The 20,110-nt window shown below is 44.2% G+C and overlaps 2 protein-coding genes across 2 annotated transcripts; both read left to right on the forward strand.

Moving 5' to 3' along the window:
• Positions 1 to 1,956: 1,956 nt before the first annotated feature.
• On the forward strand, positions 1,957 to 8,380 carry LOC111951482 (splicing factor 45). The gene is made up of 13 exons (XM_023969603.2): positions 1,957 to 2,088; positions 2,746 to 3,114; positions 3,256 to 3,372; positions 3,466 to 3,632; positions 3,865 to 3,983; positions 4,158 to 4,211; positions 4,361 to 4,499; positions 4,682 to 4,833; positions 5,410 to 5,472; positions 5,937 to 6,013; positions 6,111 to 6,209; positions 6,569 to 6,641; positions 7,963 to 8,380. Exons 2-13 carry the CDS (start codon positions 2,986 to 2,988, stop codon positions 8,064 to 8,066), a joined length of 1,293 nt encoding a protein of 430 aa, XP_023825371.1. The 5' UTR covers positions 1,957 to 2,088; positions 2,746 to 2,985; the 3' UTR covers positions 8,067 to 8,380.
• Positions 8,381 to 10,159: 1,779 nt separating this feature from the next.
• Positions 10,160 to 19,861, forward strand: LOC111951254 (6-phosphofructo-2-kinase/fructose-2,6-bisphosphatase 3-like). The gene is given in 13 exon segments (XM_070434781.1): positions 10,160 to 10,500; positions 13,064 to 13,192; positions 13,530 to 13,626; positions 13,757 to 13,898; positions 14,022 to 14,078; positions 14,247 to 14,371; positions 14,574 to 14,739; positions 14,742 to 14,781; positions 14,911 to 15,059; positions 15,155 to 15,259; positions 15,429 to 15,621; positions 15,842 to 16,080; positions 17,994 to 19,861. Coding segments are annotated over 13 exon segments (1,569 nt in total). The 5' UTR covers positions 10,160 to 10,427; the 3' UTR covers positions 18,048 to 19,861.
• The last annotated feature ends 249 nt before the right edge of the window (positions 19,862 to 20,110 follow it).

Genomic DNA, 20,110 nt, shown 5'->3' on the forward strand with positions numbered 1-20,110 from the left:
ATTGATTCCAATTGTAAGACTATGTCATAGATTTTTATAACTAACCAACGATAGACTACAGCCTGCCGTTTCCGATGTGAACAAATTAGTCATAGTGGGCAGAACAAGCAAGGAGGAGGGCAGAGCCAAGCACGAGCTAGCGAGATCCTATTTGCGCGTTCTAGCATGTATTTGCGTATATCCGTTAGGGAACGCCTACTCTGTGAAATGCGCCTGTACAATAACTCAATTCGCCCTTGCACTCCTTCTAAACAACGGCATTTTTTAGACTTTGGCAAAGGGTAAAATCTACTAAACTTAATCTATTCTGTTAGTAACAGAATATAGTTTTGGGAACAGAAAACTATATTGAAATCAAATATTTAATCGGTGCTAAAATGTGCATAATATCAGACAAAATCCATCTCGCTCCATCTTCTCCTACTGTCGGCCACTGACCTTCTTTCCATCACCATATTTGGTAGTGAGCGGAAACGCTAACCGGATGCTTTACACTTATACATCCGGAGAAATATCTGGCTCATTCTTCTATGTGATTATTTGATATCGTTTGAGGTCCGCACACGGTCAACGCTTGTATAAAAGTTGTCATCTGGCTCCATCTAGTGGTCGTTTGATTTTTGTTTATTTTAGATTTTTGTTTTCCAGTTGTGGTTATCCGAACGCTAGGTGGAGACAAGATAGTGTTTGATGAGACCACAGGGCCTCACTTACACCCTAGGTATCCGACTAACTAATGGCGTGGAGAAAGAGGTAGGTGAAGTGAAATTTGTTTGGTTAATTGGAAATGGTAGGTTATTAATATTGTGTGGTAGCCAGGCTCATCAAGAGAAGATTCTCCAAAATGGAAACGTTTAATGGGAAGAAGATTAAAAGCCATGTCCCTGGTGCTTAGATTGAGGGGAGTCATCACTCGGGTCCCAATATCTATGTCCACAGATGATATTAAAGAAAATGTGAAGGGAGGCAGAGTGATTGAGGCCAAAAGGTTGATCGGCATGAAAGAGGGTCAAAGAAGTGAACGCTTATCAGTGATGCTGAGGTTTGAGAAAGTCTTGCCAGGAAAAGTACAGATTCAATGTAAGAAGATCTGTCCCATGGGACATGTAGCTGCTTAGTGTGAAGGAAAGAAAAATTAGCCAAGTGTGTTTTTTATTTATTTAACTATTTAACTTTTATTTAACTAGGCAGGTCAGTTAAGAACAAATTCTTATTTACAATGACAGCCTAGGAACAGTGTGTTAACTGCCTTGTTCAGGGGCAGAATAACAGATGTTTACCTTGTCAGCTCAGGGATTCGATCTAGCAAACTTTCGGTTACTGGCCCAACACTAACCACTAGACTACCTGCCACCCCCGGTGAATGTGGAGACAATGTGAAGGTTAAGTGCTGTAATTGTGGGGGAGAACACAGTGCAGCATTTGGTGGATGCCAGGTACAGAGAGGCTCAGAGATATAGGATCAGTTATGATATGCAGAGGCCTTAAAACAGATTGGTAGAACTACAGTGTGGACTGATGGAGCTTACATGGATATACCTGTAGTAAGTGGGCCTACTGTCAGGACTGGTGCTTCTGATGGTCCTGGCATGGTTTCGAGGCCTGTTCAGAAATCCTGTGCTCATTAATGTGCAAGGTGTGTTGAACAATAGTGTTCCGTCCTCCCAGGCTGCCGGGCCTGCATGATGTCGGATCAGATAGGGCCAAGTAGTGGAATAGCAGTGAGTTTTTAATGGCTGTAGAGATAGTCGGTAGGGCAATTTTTCTTGCCTTTTCCCTATCCTTTCCCATTTTGTGTCACAACGTGTAATTAATTCACACTCCAGAAAAGTAGACAGAAACACAGGGCTAGAAAAGAGAAATAGATGAATAGTAGTATAGTACTACTACACTCCAGTATAGTAGGTGGCAGTGTATGCACCTTGCAGTTGTTTGCGATGCGCCAATATAATTTTAAAGAAGAAGTTGACCATTTTTGATGACGTTTATTGTATCGATTTGAAAGTCAGTGTAGCGATATGTGCTAATAAAAAGGCATGTATTCGCGCATTACAACGATTTATTTGTCTACTAGTTATATTTTATAAGGTGAGTATTTGAGTCTTCGTTGGAAAGGGGTTGTATCTGTGGGAAATATTGTTAGTGTGCCTCCGCGACAAAAGACCGATACAGTTGTTGTTTAACGTTAGCTAGCTGGTTACGTCCTCACAAATGCAATGTAATGAGTTTTTTATTTATTTTTATAAACCTACTGGACTGTCTTTCGTAATGGTCTGCTCAGTGTGATGTGTGGTCGCGGAGTTGCAATCCAAACGACAGTTCTAGCTAGCGAGCTATGTCAGGGGTGGGTATAATTTGTGGAACGTTCCAATTAGGAATCTGTCCCAAAAATGCCGTAAAGTACAAGGTTGCCAACAAACAACGCATACAAAGTAGTATGATCAATTCACCTAGCTAACTAGCTGCCGAATAGGCATCAACTCACCACGTAGCGTATTCTTAATGTTTGTCCATAAGCTACCAGATACACTTTTCGGAAGAAACGTGGTGAGTGAAAACTTAATGAAATGTAACCCTCTCTCTACCCGGTATCTTATTCGGCCGCTATACAACTTTGTATGCTTTGTTTGGCGGCAATCTTGTTATTTACGAAGTTTTTGGAACAGGTTCCTGTTGGATCGTTCCATAAATTGTAATCACCACTGTCAGTTATCTATTTTGTCTTGACGCTGCTTTTATTTACAGGTCTATTTACCCATGCCACTGCCAGGAGTATCTTTAAGGGACACACTCTTTTCACGCCACTTAGATACAAAGTTATTTTCGTAGCAGGTTAGAAGAGCCTTTTCGCTAACCCTTTTCCTAACCTTAAGCTCTGTCTGAACCAGCTACGTTAATTCTCTTAACATACTAAGTAAATTCTTCTAACTTACTGCGTAAGTTCTCCTAACCTGCTCTGAAAAAGTTACTTAAACTCTGAGAACAATGTCGCTTTACGACGACATGGGCGTCGGGAGTGCGACCAGTGACACCAAGACCGAGGGCTGGTCCAAGAATTTTAAGCTACTGCAGTCACAGCTGAAAGTAAAGAAGGCAGCTCTGACTCAGGCTAAGGTGGGTTCCAATGGCACCGCAGGTTGATGAAAGCTGGATTCAGGCATGACTCAAAGCTATGTTTACCAAGGCATCCCTAGCCATATCTATGAACCTTGTCTCCACATCCAGAGGTATGGATGATGTGTGTGTTCCCCTCAGAGTCAGCGGATGAAGCAGGGTACTGTCCTGGCACCAGTCATTGACTTAAAGAGAGGAGGTTCTGCTGATGACAGACAGATACTAGACACACCCCCACACATTGCAGCAGGACTCAAGGTGAGGGCTGTGTGTGTTTCTGTGCCACAAGTATTTGTCAGGGTGTCCTATGTGAAATGTGCGTTAATGTGTGACTTATGTGATGTGTGTCAGGACACAGCACCCAGCGTGTTCACCTCGGGGGACGCGCTAATCCCCCTGGCTGATGAGTATGACCCCATGTTCCCCAACGACTACGAGAAGGTGGTGAAGAGACACCGTGAGGAGAGGCAGAGGCAGAGAGAGCAGGAACGACTGAAGGAGATAGAGGACAGAGAGAAGTACGACCTCTTACCGAACAGCACCAAAGCTACACTTCTAGAACATTCAACAGGATTCTGTTATTGTTGACATAAGTTACAATGTTATATCCTTCAGGAAACTGTAAGGAAACTGAGGATGACGTATTGCTTATAGAAGTTTTCACACTGTAGGAATATGGACCTGACGATGACCACATCATTTCAGTCGATGTTCTGTCCTTCATGCTGATCTTGTGTGCTTCCTGTCCAGGAAGAGGAAGGACAGACACGAGGGCAGCAGCGCTCCGAGTGGATTCTCCCGCTTCCCCACGGCAGAGGGAGAGTCTGATGAGGAGGAGGAGGACTATGAGAAGGAGAAGAGGAAAAGGAGTGAGTAGACCACCTCTGGTTTCACTGAGCCTTCAAAGCAGATGAGCCATTATTTAGGCAGATGGACTTGTTCTTAATGTTAGGATAATGTTGTGAGTACTTCAGGATAATGTGTCTGACTGTATGTGGTGGTTAGACTATGTCCCTTGATTCTTACCCATGTCTTTCTTTTAGGTATGGGTGGAGCAGCCATCGCCCCACCCTCCTCACTCGTGGATAGTAGAGACAGTGAGTAATGGCTCACAGAGGGATTGGTGTCTGTCTGTTTGGGATGTGAGGGAGTTTTTCCAGTAGATAGAGGTGTTTATTTAACGTTAGGATGACATTCAACATGCTTCATCAGGATGAGGTGAGTGTTAACTGTCTCTCCCCTCCAGGCTCGTCATACTCCTATGAGGATGAGATGCGGCCCTCCCGTGGTTCTAAAGCAGCCATCCCTCCCCCCATGTACGAGGACTCTGACCGCCCCCGCTCGCCACCTGGCGGTCCCACCAACTCATTCCTGGCCAACATGGGGTGAGTCTGATACCCCCCCCTGCTGGGATAGAATGTCCTGTTAGTTGTATGTAGTCTCACGTGCCCAACTCAAAACACAACACACCTGAACACTGGCCCTCTAATGGCATCAACCTGTATAGTACAGCAGCTTAGTGTTCTGTCCAGTGGTGTTGTCTGATGTTGTGTCCCTGTCTCCCCAGAGGGACCGTGGCCCATAAGATCATGCAGAAGTATGGCTTCCGGGAGGGCCAGGGGCTGGGCAAACACGAGCAGGGTCTCAGCACGGCCCTGTCTGTAGAGAAGACCAGCAAGAGGGGTGGCAAGATCATCATAGGAGACAACACTGAGAAGAGTAACGCCATGCTTCATACCTCACTTTCTGCCGTCTCACTGCCCTGTCTCTCTCTCTCTCTCTCTCTCAGCTCTCTCTCAGCTCTCTCTCAGCTCTCTCTCAGCTCTCTCTCAGCTCTCTCTCAGCTCTCTCTCTCTCAGCTCTCTCTCTCTCAGCTCTCCTGTCTTTCTCTCAGATTTCACCTATCTCTTATTATATATGCACAGTCTACTCCCTCCCTCTCTCCTTTTTACACCCCCCCTTTCTCTAACACCAATACTCATGATTTCTTTCTACTAGATAAGATCGATACAAGCTTGTTTTCATTGTCTCCTCTAGTTACATTAACCTGTCCAGATGTTTTTATTTTTTATCATATAATACATAGGCCCAGAATGAATGGTCTTGGTTTCTAGTTCCAAGACTGTCTATTGTAATATTATTTGTAGCTGTGTGTTTGGTCATCCTCAGTCAAGATTCWGTTTTTAATTGGTATTTTTCATTCATTGATGATTTTAATCTTCAACATTTGTGATCTTAGTTGTGTGTATTGGTGTTCTTTTGTTTTTTGTTTTGTGTTTGTGTCCCTCTCTAAAGCACCAGGATCCAGTAGCCAGACGGCAGCAGCTGAGCCTTTAGGCTGGGGCTCGGCTTCAATAGGTTTGGCACTGTTACATCACTTTCTCCCTACCTTGACGCATCACATCCGGTTTCGCCCCGTGTGTCTTGTTGTCCCATGTCTGTGCTGTCTCCATCTATTCGCATCTCAAACCTTCTCAATTTGACAGGCAAATTCTAATTTTTTTTGTTATACAGTTTGCTCATCTCAATGTGGGTCAAGTTTCATTATGGAACTAGTAACCACATTTATTTTGGGCCTACATTATGATGGTTGATAACCTAGAAAATTATGAAAATATGATGTGTTAATTGAGTTTTTAGGTTAGTACCTGTAACCCTCATCTGATTTGATTAACTAGCTTTGTTAAAACATCAGTTGTGGTCCACATTCTGGTCCACATCCTGGTCCAATCTACAGTCTGACTCTCCTCCTGTTTACATTTACCAATATATTCAGTTGTTTTACCTATTGTTGAAATATTCTGCTCTCTTTCTCCCATCAGCAGACCCCTCCAAGAAGTCAGAGGCCAACCCCCTCACAGAGATCCTCAAATGCCCCACCAAAGTCGTGCTGCTACGGGTGGGTGCTATGTGTGTCTTTCTCTGTGCATGAGTATTTATTGTAAATTCTTGTGTGTTCGTTTATGTGCATAGGTCCAATAAAGTGTGTGTTTTAGAACATGGTGGGCAGAGGAGAGGTGGATGAAGATTTGGAAGGGGAGACCAAAGAAGAGTGTGAGAAATACGGCAAGGTCATCAAGTGTGTCATCTTTGAGGTGAGAGGAATAGGTCTGTCTGTGTGTGTATGGTTAAGTGCTGAGTCATATTGTGTTGACTAATTAAGCAGTAAGGCCTGAAGAGGTGTGGAATATGGCCAATATACCACGACGATGGGCTGTTCTTATGCACGACGCATCGCGGAGAGCTTAGACACAGCCCTTAGCCGTGGTATATTGGCCATATATCACAAACCCCTGAGGTGCCTTACTGCTGTTATAAACTGGTTACCAATGTAATTAGAGCAGTAAAAAATCTATGTTTTGTCATACCTGTGGTATACTACGGCTGTCAGAAATCAGCATTCAGGGCTCAAGCCACTCTGTTTAGAATGTGTATTAAACTATGTTCTCCTCAGATTGCCCAGGTGACAGATGATGAAGCAGTGAGGATATTTCTGGAGTTTGAGAGAGTCGAGTCTGCCATCAAAGGTCAGTACAACCTTATGTGTTTGTATGGTTACTTTGTGTGTGTCCTTGAGGTTTCTGTAAGACGTGTGTGTGCTTGTTTGTCTGTATAACTGTGACGTACGTGTGTATATATAACTGTGACGTACGTGTGTATATATAACTGTGACGTACGTGTGTGTGTATATATAACTGTGACGTACGTGTGTGTGTATATATAACTGTGACGTGTGTGCGTGTGAGCGTCTAACGGTTAGGCGTGTGTGTCTGTAACTGTTACGTGTGAGTGTATAACTGTTATCTCTGTAATAAGGCTAATGCAGGGGCCAGTTTTAAATGGGTTGTCCCAGATCAGAAAGCAGGTGAGACTGTCCCCCCCAGGTGTTACATCACAGCTGTCACAGCAACCCCCTGTCCCTRCACGCACGCCGTTACATCACATCCTCTAAGGGAACAGAAACACAGCCTGCATAATATATACACACTAGACTGGGCCGGACACACGCACCCTGTTCATTTCTATAGAGACTAGTGAATGCTACTAATACCAGACTGGACACACACATTGTTACTATTTTTTCCCAGGTGTTTTGACTTTAGACAGTAAGGAATTCAAAGGGGGAGACAGGCAAGTCTTAGAGAAACCGTGGGAAAGCTGGGCCCTGGGCTTGAACCCCGGCATCCGGTGAGGAGACGCGTGTGACTTATGCCGGGGAGTGTTACCAATACACCACAGCTCTGCACATGTATCCATCTTTGTCCACACAAGTGCCAGTTTTACTGGGAATGTCCCGGTATTGGTGTTAGGATGAATAGATACTTGTCATCACTGCTCAAACACACACGCCCCCATGAGGTCATGTGCCTAACGTTGATAAGGAACTCTCACACAGTGTCCATCTCACTATTGTAGACTGGATGTGTGTTTGAACTCTGCCTCCAGGACTGTTTGTTGTTGTTTATTTGTGACATTCTTGGGAAGGAGAAGGGAACTTGGGTGATGTCCCGGCTGTGTTTTCCAGTGTTTGAACACCACGAAATACTCAGGCCTCTGATAGCCACAACTTTTTGGTTTTTCAAGCTTTGATAAGAATGAATTACGGTCCATGATGAAAACACTGTAGACTATCAAAGAGGAGCACCATCCCATAGACCGTGTTAGGATGACCGTGTTTGTTCACGGTCCAAAKGAACGAAACGACCCAATTCCTCACTAGTCTTCACTCAATGATACATCAGCAGTGATATTGCAGACCTGTCTGGCCAAAGCTGACAAAGTCAAGTCTGTAATGTTGATAAATGTTTGCACAGTAATAATGTTTGTTTCCTGTCTTCTCTCCTCTAGCTGTGGTGGATCTGAACGGGAGGTTCTTTGGTGGTCGGGTGGTAAAAGCCTGTTTCTATAACCAGGATAAGTTCAGAGTGTTGGACCTGGGAGAGCAGATGTGAGACACACACACGCAGTCCATCCCACCTGAATCGTTAAGACCCGCCTCATTCATACCGACAGGAACAGAAGAAATGCTCTGACACGCACACACATTGGTAATCACCAGTAGCTCTTTCTGTCTCTAAGTAGCTAAACCGTTATACTCTCAACAGCAGCACAATGTGTCTGTATTTAGTAAAGAGTTTCACCTGTAGTTTGTTTTGCCAGCAGAAAAATCCTGTATGTGAGGTAATGAACTACTGTCTTGGTCTCTGTGTCCTGGTATGAACATGTACAAGTGAAACCTGAAAATAAATGTTCCTTTTGTTTAAAATCTTTGGTTTTAATCTCTCTTCTAGGGCAGAGCGTAGTCTAGGAAGCTCAGTTTCTTTCTAATCTGTCTGACATAAGAGGCTCCCAGAGGACCAGACCCCCAGCTTTCCATCTTTACATAGCCCGGCACGGTGAGGGGGTACTGGGGCAGTTATGAAAGAAACACAGCCCTCCCCCTCTAGCCTCATTCGGATCTTATGTAAAACAGWCTGGGTTCATAGGGGAGTTAGAGGACTGTCATAATGACTAATCTCTGTGGAGGATTAAATCAGAACAAATTAATTCCGATCTAGTAGTACACAGAAATGAGCTAATTCATAGAAAGGGAATTAAATTGACATGGACTCTACTATCAGATTTTATGACTAATCTCAAGAAATAAAGGTTAGATACATAGAAACCAGTGGAGGCTGCTGAGAGGAGGACGGCTCATGATAATGGCTGGAACCGAATGGAATAGCATCAAACACATGGAAACCATGTATTTGATATCATTCCGCTCCAGCCATTACCACAAACCCATTCTCCCCAATTAAGGTGCCACCAACCTCCTGTTATAGAAATACAAATATGTTTGGGTAAAGCAAAATTTAGTTTAAGTGTGTGGGGGGTGGGGTGGTAGGTTATGAGGGAAGGTTTACAGGTCAGGCATGCAGAGGGTGGAAGGAGAACATGCTTGGCTCATGCAGGGGGAGTGGGATAGTGTCTGGGCGGAGGAGTGACAGTGCTCTTTGCCTAACCTAAATACCACTGGTTGAGCTGGGTCTGAGAGGGTGGAGAGTATGTGTATTAGGGAAGGGGGGGGGGGCACAGTGTGTGTGGGGGGGTCTCTCCCCTGGCACCCAGACTTGTCAAGGGTAGGTATTCCCTAGAATCTCTAGTGTGGGTGATTGGGGTCTGGGTCAGGCTCTGACCTGGCCTGGTTCAGGAGAGAAACAGATGGGTGAAGAAGTAGGCTAGGCTATGAAGAGTTGTGTGTGTGTGTGTGTGTGGAGAGGTTGACGGGCCCACATACAAATAGATGCACTCTTTTTGTATCTCCCCCACTCTGAAATATACACCTTGTACTTGGAACCAAAAGAATTTAGAAATAATCAGATCCAAATTGCACAATACCATTATTCTCTCTCAACTGGTATCTTAAGTTTGTTAATGATATAAACTGGTCCTARYTGACTGCAGGCTYTAGCCATGCTCAGGGCAAGTCTATGTGCCACTWAGGCAGTCACATAGCCTATCATCTCTGTTACCCAGAAGTAAAATTTTTGCCAAAGTTTGTCACTTCTTGTGTTATGCAAACTCTGTCCAAGAGAGATTAAAGAGCCTATTGAGTGTGGAGCCCATTATTTTGAAACCCAGCACTTCTCTACTTTTGTATTTTCCTGCACCATATCCTGTGTTGCTGGAATGATAAACATTTCACTTGACAATTTAGGGTGATATAGTTGTTGCCAAATTGTTTTAATGATTTGCATAAAATAAATATGAATCTGCACCAGAAAGTGTCCGAATAGGACATTGGCATGACACTACAAAGTGCAAATGCAGTAAAAAAAACTATTTGTGTCATATTTGTACTTCTCTGTCTGAAGGTTTACTGAGGTGCAATTCTGCACGTGCACCGCCGGGATACTCCCATTTGCCCTAATAGTGGATTACCGTCCTCAGCCACAAGGTGGCGCAGCGTCACCCCCCCTGTGAACGCGCGCCCCGGTGGAGTCATCGATGTCACGTTGTTTCCTGCTAGGACAGTTTAAATAAAAGAACTGGGACACAGCCGGGTAGATTATTAATGCACCCGCACAGGCTGAACGTTATTAGAATAGAACACAACAGCTCTTAACGACTGCTTAGCTCGCCAATATATTATATTTTAGACTACTTGTCTGGTAGAGAAAACGACAGCTGATCCAAAACATTTTGAATTCTATTCTACTGTTTTTATTTGATCCGTGCTGATCTGAAAGCGCGTAACGGTGGTATTTTGGGGGGACTGATATTAGTGGGAAACCTAGGTTTCTTTCGTGTTTTATTTCACTACCCTCGGAATGCTTACTCAGAACAGGATACAAAAGATCTGGATTCCTTCAAAGGATGACAAACCGGCAGTCCCCCGGCGATGTAAGTAGTAGCCTAACCCGCSGCTGSRATCAGCYRCCATCTGATTCATTCAGGTTTCATTTAGAAAAAAGTCCATAGAATAAAGGTATTACTTGGCATTATCTTTGATAATTATGCTATTGATTTATTYACAATAATCAGACAAATAATAATCTCATTGAGCCTATAATAATATCTACAATGTAACAGCTGGTTGGAATATTAGGCTACATTYGCAGTGCAGGTTAGGGAAACCCCAGACAGGTCACCAGAAATCAGAGAACGTTAGGGTTACAAAATGCAGTCTATTGAACTTTAAGTTCGAGGGTGCACAGAATGTCTTGAAATGAAAAAAAATGTGATTGCATGTTTTGATGCTTTACTCGCATGGCTTTATTTCCTATGGGCCTAGGTAGCCTACTTTTTGAAACCATTCAACAGAACAATTTCAAAGCAGCTTAGTTTTCAAATGAACCAACCGACWAAAAAAAGTACACTGTTTGTAATTACTATAATTATGCTAAAAGTTCCTAGATAGCATATGCCCTATTAGCCTAGACCAGCCAAACTGGCCATTGGCACGCAGCCAGGTCAGGATTCACAAGTAGCTATAGAGGGTCATGGTTGATAGTGCTCACCATAGCAACCACTCAATAGCCCCCATCCGGTCCATAGTTTCCACTAGTTACCACAGCCACAAAGTAAAACAACGTTTTGATCTTAATTTAAGGTTAAGGCTAAGCATACGGTTAGCAGTGTGGTTAGCGTAAGGGTTATGTTCAAAATCACATTTTAGGAAGAGAAATTGTAGAAATAGGCGACCTGTATGACTTCATTGGTGTGGTCCCGGGGGCTTCATGCTCTGCTCGTGACAGCCAGGAACCGTTGTGTGGGTGGYAGAGACGGGGGGATTTCACATGCAGACGCATCGGGCTCCGATTGGACGAACTATCGTGCGTGTCTGCATGGGGCGAGCTGGATAATGGATGAGAAATTGCAGAAATAGGCGGGGTTTATGTGGCTGTGGTAACTAGTGACGACAGTTTGTAAAGGGCCGACTGATCAATATCAATGGCCTGAATAGCCACTGCTTAATTCACTGACGTCAGTGTGTTTGTCCTGTTGCGTGTCATACAGAGGTGAATGAGTTTATSCCGCGTTCATAACAACGGTGAACTCGCAAATTCGAAAAAAAGGAGCTCAGACTTGGAAAATTGTTTTGAACGGTCATCCAACTCGGAATACAAATCGGAAACTCGGGCATCTTTCTAGAATTCCAACTTTCCGACCMGAAAATCACTGACATTATGATTTGACCTAGTTTTTCCCCCAAGTTCCCAGTTGTCTTGAAAGCACCAATAGCTGATGATGTCTGTATCACATGGAGATTCAGGCAATGAAAACTAATACCCAGAAAGTCCTAACCTGTAAACAAACATACACACCATCATAGGCATTGTATTAAACCACAATAGCAAAATATTTAGCTAATGCCGAAATGCCATCTAAAATCTAAGTGTATTCGTCATGTACACAGGATACAAAATGGCGCAATCAAATGCTTACTTGCAAGCTACTTCTCAACAGTGCAGTGAAAAATCTAAGAAACAAATAACACAGGCACCTCTTCCCCAGTCTAAGCTATGTGTCACTTCCCTGCATTGTCTCCATAAACCCTTTCATGCCTTAAAGACTGACTTGCATTCACTCATGCACAGTGGTCCTGACAGTGGAATCATCTAGTACAGGGGTGTCAAACTCATTCCAAGGAGGGCCTAGTGTCTGCAGGTTTTTGGTTTTTCCTTTCAATAAAGCCCTAGACAACCAGGTGTGGGGAGTTCCTAACTAATTAGTGATGTTAATTCATCAATCAAGTACAAGGGAGGAGCGAAAACCCGCAGACACTCGGCCCCCCGTGGAATGAGTTTGACACCTGTGATCTAGTAGGAGGTTTATCAGTCAGGGTGGGGGAGGGGGGAGAGACAGCTTCAGCAGTGTCTCTGCAGGTAGACGCACCATCTTGACCTCTGGGGAACTGAGGAAGGGTCTAGCTGCAGCAGACAGACAGGTGGGAGGGAATTAGTATTCYCGTCTATCCACGCCCATGACCATCACTGTGCTGCCAGGACCAGTAACACAGACAGAGAATCAGTCTCCCCACGTCTATAAGAGGATGTACAGCTCTCTGACACTGAGGAAGGGAGGGATATAGATAAAGTGGGATGCTGTGAATAGGTGAGGGAAGGAGATAGAGGGAGGGGGGATATAGAGAYATGGAGAATGATAGAGGGAGGGAGTGATGGCCTAAAAGCTTTATAGCTGTTTTTCCCATCGAGGAGGCACTGTGTCCTGGAAAGTGGATTAGAGCTGGTAGGAGCGTATGAATGAGAGGCATTCGTCACTGAATGAAGATGCAGTAGTGTTTACACTGTAGACAGGTATTGGCAAATGGTTTGTGTGGATAATATGCAGTGTTATCATTGTGTGTAAATTAAGAGTACACAATTAATCAGGTTGATTGTGTGTATGGCTATTGAACAATATTTTAATATTTCTGTCTCTCTCTCTGTCTCTCTGTCTCTAGTGACAGGGGCCCCCCACCTGGCCAKCCCCCCCACAGTGATTGTGATGGTGGGTCTGCCAGCCAGGGGGAAGACCTATATGTCCAGGAAACTCACCCGATACCTCAATTGGATCGGCATGCCCACCAAAGGTACACAGCACACACACTCAGCACATGACGAGACACATAAACGGGTGTAGCTAACAGATTAGTAACGTTTATTATTAGTCATAGTAATGTGCCTCTCACTGCCATAAAATGACCTCCATTTTAGAAATGTTTATTTGTTGTATTTACTCACTAAGAGGAAAGTTGGGGTTACAAGGGTGGAGGTTGAATTATTGTTCTTGAATTGGAATTTCCTGCCATTTCATCTAGTTCCTTTTCCTCTGTTTTAGTTTGCAGATTTACCACAAACTGGGCTTGGGCTCTCTGCCTCCCTCCAGAACATTCTATTTACCATTGTTAGTTTGTTCTTTGCCTCCAGTCTTCAACGTGGGAGAGTATCGCAGAGAAGCAGTCAAGAACTACAGCTCGTATGACTTCTTCAAGGCTGACAACGAGAGTGCCGTGAAAATCAGACAGTGAGTCCACCCCTACTCCCCATCCTACTCGGTGTTTTACTATGACAAATTCTGAGCATCATGTGATGTCATTGATCATCAGAGTGTACTTGAAACAAGGCTAACAGAGATTATTTATTTTCTTGCATAGACAATGTGCCTTAGCAGCTCTGATGGATGTTAAGTCTTACCTGACAGAGGAGGGAGGCCAGGTTGCTGTCTTCGATGCCACCAACACTACTCGTGACAGACGAGACATGATCCTGGACTTCGGCAGTGAGAACGGCTTCAAGGTCAGGGGTGTTTCTATGGTTACGAGAGGCTTGATGCGATCTCAAACGGAGACGTGATCCAATGACTCATCATGTCTTTCAATGTAAAGATGATAAAATGACTCTAAATGTGTGCGTGTGCAGATCTTCTTCATCGAGTCGGTGTGTGATGATCCCAGCGTCATCGCCACAAATATCATGGTGAGTCAGAAATCTGAACAGAACATCTGAAGAAACATGTTATTGGTTGGCTCATGTTCCTGCAAGGTTCCTCTAATGTTGCAGCCTGACYTTAGCTACTGAGCTATAATGTAATTCTTAGTGAGTGTCTTACGCTGTCARCTGACCTTTTACTTCCTCGCATGACAGGAAGTGAAGGTGTCCTGCCCAGACTACCAGGACTGCAACAAGACAGACGCCATGGAGGACTTCCATAAGAGGATAGAGTGTTACAGGGTTCACTACGAACCCCTGGACCCAGARGAGTACGACAGGTAGCCCCTAAACCTCATATAGCTTATTCACTGTTCATACCTGTTGACCCTAGCTACTGTTTACTGTGTGATCTGAGAGTGGCTTAAACCTGATTTAGAATCAGTTTGGCCTTTTAGATAATAATAAATAAGATTATATGGAACTCTGAGATGTTTCGTGAATTCAGGCCCTAGACTAAACCTGTCCTGACCCTCTCCGTAGGAGCCTGTCTTTCATCAAGGTGATAGATGTAGGCAGAKGGTTCCTGGTGAACCTGATCCAGGATCACATCCAGAGTAAGATCGTCTACTACCTGATGAACATCCACGTCCAGCCCAGAGCCATCTACCTGTGTCGCCATGGAGAGAGCACGCACAACCTGCAGGGACCGGCCTGGGGGGAGACTCAGGGCTGTCGCCAAGGGGAGAAAAGTACGAGAGTAGAAACACACTCATATACACGTGCACACACACACACACCACACCACAACACACACACACACACACACACACAACACACACACACACTGGTCTCTTACTCTCCTCCTTTCTCTTTGTGTAGTTTTCTGGGGCATTGTCGATGTTCGTTAACGAGCAGAACTTGACGGATCTGAAGGTGTGGACCAATCAGATGTGTTGCAGCATCCAGACTGCTGAAGCCTGGGAGTGCCCTATGAACAGTGGAAGGCTCTCAACGAGATATGACGCTGTGAGTCACACACACTAGAATAGACTACTCACTGGACTGTGTGTGTGGTGCTTCATTTAAACAGCTCTAATGTGAAGTGTGTGTTGTGTGCACAGGGGGTGTGTGAGGAGATGACGTACGATGAGGTGAAGGAGAAGTACCCTGAGGAGTTTGCCCTGAGAGACCAGGACAAATATTACTACCGCTACCCCACAGGAGAGGTTAGCACGGTACAATATACTACTAGAATTAACCTGCTACTGCCAACTACTGTACAGTTACACATGGACATAGTTCTAGTGTTTAAAATGCTGCGAATCAATGTCTGTGAAAATGTAAAGTTAACCTTCTCTCTTCTTTCTCTCTGTCCCCGTCCCTCCCTCCCTCCAGTCCTATCAGGACCTGGTCCAGCGGGTGGAGCCAGTGATCATGGAGCTGGAGAGACAGGAGAACGTTCTGGTTATCTGTCACCAGGCTGTGATGCGCTGTCTGCTGGCTTACTTCCTGGATAAGAGTGCAGAAGAGATGCCCTACCTGAAGTGTCCCCTCCACACGGTGCTGAAGCTCACCCCTATTGCCTACGGTGAGTACGGTGAGAACTTGTGTACACCTTTCACTTTACCGAGCCAAGACAATATGACCAGAAAATATCAGAGACAGTACGGTTCAGATTGGCTCTATAGTGTGAATCAGGCATTAGGGTCAATTCTATGTTCTCTAGCTTGTCCAGGGCAGGATAAATAAGGTGAGGTCTAAATATCTGTTCTGACTGTGGTGTGTGTGTGTTTTTACTCTGTGTGCAGGCTGCAAGGTAGAGTCCATCTCGCTCAACGTGGAAGCGGTGAACACCCACAGAGAGAGACCAGAGGAGATGAAGAAGTATCCTGGGACTCTGATCAGGAGGAACAGTGTGACCCCCCTGACCAGCCCCGAACCCAACATCAAGAAACCCCGCATCGACGGCCTGGACGAACCCCTCCAGGAGCTGCCCTGCTCGCCCATGTCCCTCTGTACTCCTTCCCACCTCACCTTGGCCGGACAGGTGAGTGTCTCTCTCTCTCACACATACACACATCTTTGACTCCTCAAACCTACTGAAGGACATCTTTATCCCTTTCTCTTCTGCTCAAAGCAATTTTCCATTCTACGCTGTTATGTCTCTTCACTCTCTTAACATTCACTCTTCTTTTCTTTCTTTTCATCATTTCTTCCTTCTCCTCTTCACTGTGCAGCACTGGCTGGGCAAAGTCTGCCTGTAAGTACCTGTCTCTCTCTCCTCTCTCCGCCTTTCCAATCCTCTCCCCCAAAGCATGAAATATATAATCCTCGGTCAGTGTTCCATTGAAAGTACTGTGTAAGATCCCAGTAGTTTTCCCAGGCTAGTTTCTCACGGACACGCTACAATGTGGTTTTGAAAACCATCCCGTTACTCCCTGAGGAATACATGTGCCAAGTGCCTCCCTCCCTCTTCCCCTCTTCCCGCTCACAATGACCTCACGCCCTGTGTACCATTTCAGCCTCGCATTCCTTCCAGCTGATGTCAGAGTATTGTACTAGCATTGCTATCTGCATGTTACGATGCCAACCCCTACACACTGTTCCGTCACTTACGTCTTCAGAACGTTTATGTTTTCAATGTATTTTCTGTTCTGTTTAAAGACCTCCGCCCATCTGCACAATCCTTCACTGTCTGAAACTGATCTCTCTTTTAGTGTTTCAAAGGTAAAGTGAGAAAGCAGCTAGATTTAGCTCCCAGTTTATTCTGTAGTAGTAGTGTTGTTGTGTCTCAGACTCTGCAGGTACATATTGACAGGTGATAATTATTCAGGGTGTGGAAAGATCCAGTCAACTTAAGTCACAGTCAGAAGGGGCACTTATACACTGAGTGTACAAAACATTAAGAACACCTTCCTAACATTGAGTTGCGACCCCTTTTGCCCTCAGAACAGCCTCAATTCGTCGGGGCATGGACTCTACAAGGTGTCTAAAGCGTTCCACAGGGAGGCTGGCCCATGTTGACTCCAATGCTTCCCACAGTTGTGTCAAGTTGACTGGATGTCCATTCTTGATACACACGGGAAACTGTTGAGCATGAAAAACCCAGCAGCGTTGCAGTTCTTGACCCAAACCGGTGCGCCTGGCATATACTACCATAAACCATTCAAAGGCACTTTCTTTTGTCTTGCCAATTGGCTCACGTACACAATCCATGTCACAATTGMCTCAAGGCTTAAAAACCCTTCTTAATTTWTTTTTTTTACCTTTATTTAACTAGGCAAGTCAATTAAGAACAAATTGTTATTTACAATGACGGCATAGGAACAGTGGGTAAACTGCCTTGTTTAGGTGCAGAACGACAGATTTTTACCTTGTCAGCTCAGGGATTCGATCCACCAAGCTTTCGATTACTGGCCCAAAGCTCTAACCACTAGGCTACCTGCCGCCCCTAACCTATCTCCTCCCCTTCATCTACACTGACTGTAGTGGATTTAACAAGTGACATCATTAAGTGATTATAGRTTTCACCTGGATTCACCTGGTCAGTCTGTGTCATGGAAAGAGCAGGTGTTCTTAATGTTTTGTCCACTCAGTGTACAAGTAAAGACACACACTCTTACACACCTATTGTAGCTCTATAGTTAGTTGTTGTGTACTTAGACGTYGGATAGGGAGATTGGATAATCGTTTTTTGAGCCCACACATGGTTTAAATTTACCATGGAATATGAATGAGTAGCTCATCGAGGCTTCAGACGACATGGATGAGCAAAACCACAACCTCTGTCATGTTACGTCATCTCATGTTAAGCCTGGAGTCAGCCTATAGGACAGGATCTTTCCCTCTCTTTATGTTTTATGTGTCTTGTTTCACAGATGACTCTTAATTTGTTTGTTTGTTATATTGTAATGGTTTCCCCATGTCTTCTTAACAATTTTATCCTTTTGTTTACCTCAGAACATGAAGAGAAAGTCCAACAATCGCCATGAGATCCTGCAGCTCTGCCAATGAGATCGCACCGCCTCGATCACCTGATCCAAGATCCCAGGAAGTGATGCCGGCAAAGAAAATTCAACAATGTCACCAAAATGGATATTGTTGTGTTTTTCCCCCCATCTTCCTCTTTCTGGAGATCCCAGGGCACTTCTGTTCTCTTTTCCCACWCAGACGTGTTAGTGAGGGTCTGGTCTGTGTGTTATCTGCCAGTGCTTGTAGTACAAACACTCAGCCTCTGGGAAAGAGATAGAGAGAACACTGTACATTAGAGGTCTTCTCGGGTCCACCCAAACCCAAAATACCTGAGACTCGAGCGGGKCCGGGTCCAAAATTCTAAGTTTTCCATCGGGTATGGGCCGGGTCCTGTTTGATTGTAATCGGGTGTTGTGTCTATGTAACTACAGCTGATAGACCCGAATGGACCCGGCCACGACTCTGCATAGCCTATAGCATATTTATTTACCAGTAAAACATAATGTTGCTACTGTACAATATGTTCAGAGAATGTCTTGAGGAACACTGACTCAACTAAGCTATGGTTGTTTCTCACAAGGTTTGTARAGAAGATAGGGACAAACTAGCATGTCTCAACCACTCTGCTTTCTCCTCTGGTTTCTCAGAAGTCAATCTGTAGTGACAGCTCACCCTGGATTTGTGGTTTAATTAGGGTAATAGCTCTGATTCTAAGGAGCTATTATATCTGGTTTGAGTGACTACTTGGCAGTCGGCAAGGCATCCTTCAGAGAGCTGGAACCAGGCCAAATATTTAAGTCTCCCTTTCTTGACACCCTCCTGAGATCTGAGTGATGAATGGTTATATCACTCTTTTAAAAACAGATGGAAACGTTTAGTTTACGATGTAAACATTTTCCTATAGGGATGCCTCTGAAATAATGACTCCCCAAATTGTGTTAATCACTCTGACTTGTTYACGTTGAGCACTTACTCACTTTTCTGTTATGATTTAAGATTTGAGTATCACACTGTTACTTAAAGGATGTTAAACTGAACGATCGGTGTACTCATGTGCTATGAAATGAATGATCATTTTGCACAGCAAAGTTGACATCCCTGTTGAGTGGTGTGTATGACTGTGTCCATAGACACAATTTTCTCTTTCTGTCTTTCTCTCCGAAAGGAGATTCGGACCTAGAGTGCCTAGTGCTTGTCCTCCAAGCCCAATGCTGCTTCTGTACCCATATAGCTGGCCATAGAAATTCAGACATTCGCTACKTTCAGAGAACATTCAGTATAARGTGATTCACTTTTCTTTGTAAGCCAGCTGTTAACATGTGTGAGCACTTATATCTTTGTTATGAACATACGTTCTGTAAATAGACATGTAAATATATCAGACTTGAAGGAATGCTCAGTGTTTGGAATGTTCAAGTCTAGAACTGAGTGGAAAGGTATTTTGTAGATGCTCGTTTGTACTGCTCACTGTTTGGCTGGTTCATACTTCATTGTAAGGAGTGTACTGCTCTTGCCTTACAAAGGTCAAACACAGTAACTACGCCAACAGTGAAACTGAGGAAAATGGCTTTAAAGTTTTTTTTTTCTAGCCAGCCAAATATGTTCTGCATATCATATTGGCAGTACTGCTTTTGTTCATTTGTTTGCTTCTGATACTTGAATGTAGTTTTTTTGTAAGACATTTTTTCTCAAACTATTTATTTTTATGTAGATATTAATGATCGTTTGAAGCGGATGGCACCTGGTCTTGCCTGAGTACTGTGTATGACTTGTGTATGACAAGCAACGCTTCTGAGAGGACAACATGTGTATATTCTGCATTTGCTGYGCCAATAAATCTCCGGGAAAATAAGCCATCTTGTGGATGTCATATCTTCATTATTTATGTGTGTTGGGAACACTATCTGAAAGGCAAACCCCCTAAAAATGTGTTTCCCTTTGGAGAAGTATGCTAGAACCTTTAAAGCAACTAAATTGTCACCAAAACACTTGGGATTCTAAAAGGTACTATAGGACAATATAGAAGTGTATTGAGAGGGCTGAGGCCTGTAGAAACACTACTTGATAGGCAAACACCCAATCAATGTGTTTCAATTTGCAGAGGG

Source organism: Salvelinus sp. IW2-2015, linkage group LG24 (genome assembly GCF_002910315.2).
Source record: "Salvelinus sp. IW2-2015 linkage group LG24, ASM291031v2, whole genome shotgun sequence".
NCBI classification, from domain to species: Eukaryota; Metazoa; Chordata; class Actinopteri; order Salmoniformes; family Salmonidae; genus Salvelinus; species Salvelinus sp. IW2-2015.

Excerpts from the sequence above, each read along its gene's own strand:
- LOC111951482 (XM_023969603.2), top strand. The coding sequence starts at position 2,986 with ATGTCGCTTTACGACGACATGGGCGTCGGGAGTGCGACCAGTGACACC. Across the intron at positions 6,014-6,110 it reads CCAAAGTCGTGCTGCTACGG|AACATGGTGGGCAGAGGAGA; the intron begins GTGGGTGCTATG and ends TGTGTGTTTTAG. Across the intron at positions 6,642-7,962 it reads AGTCGAGTCTGCCATCAAAG|CTGTGGTGGATCTGAACGGG; the intron begins GTCAGTACAACC and ends TCTCTCCTCTAG.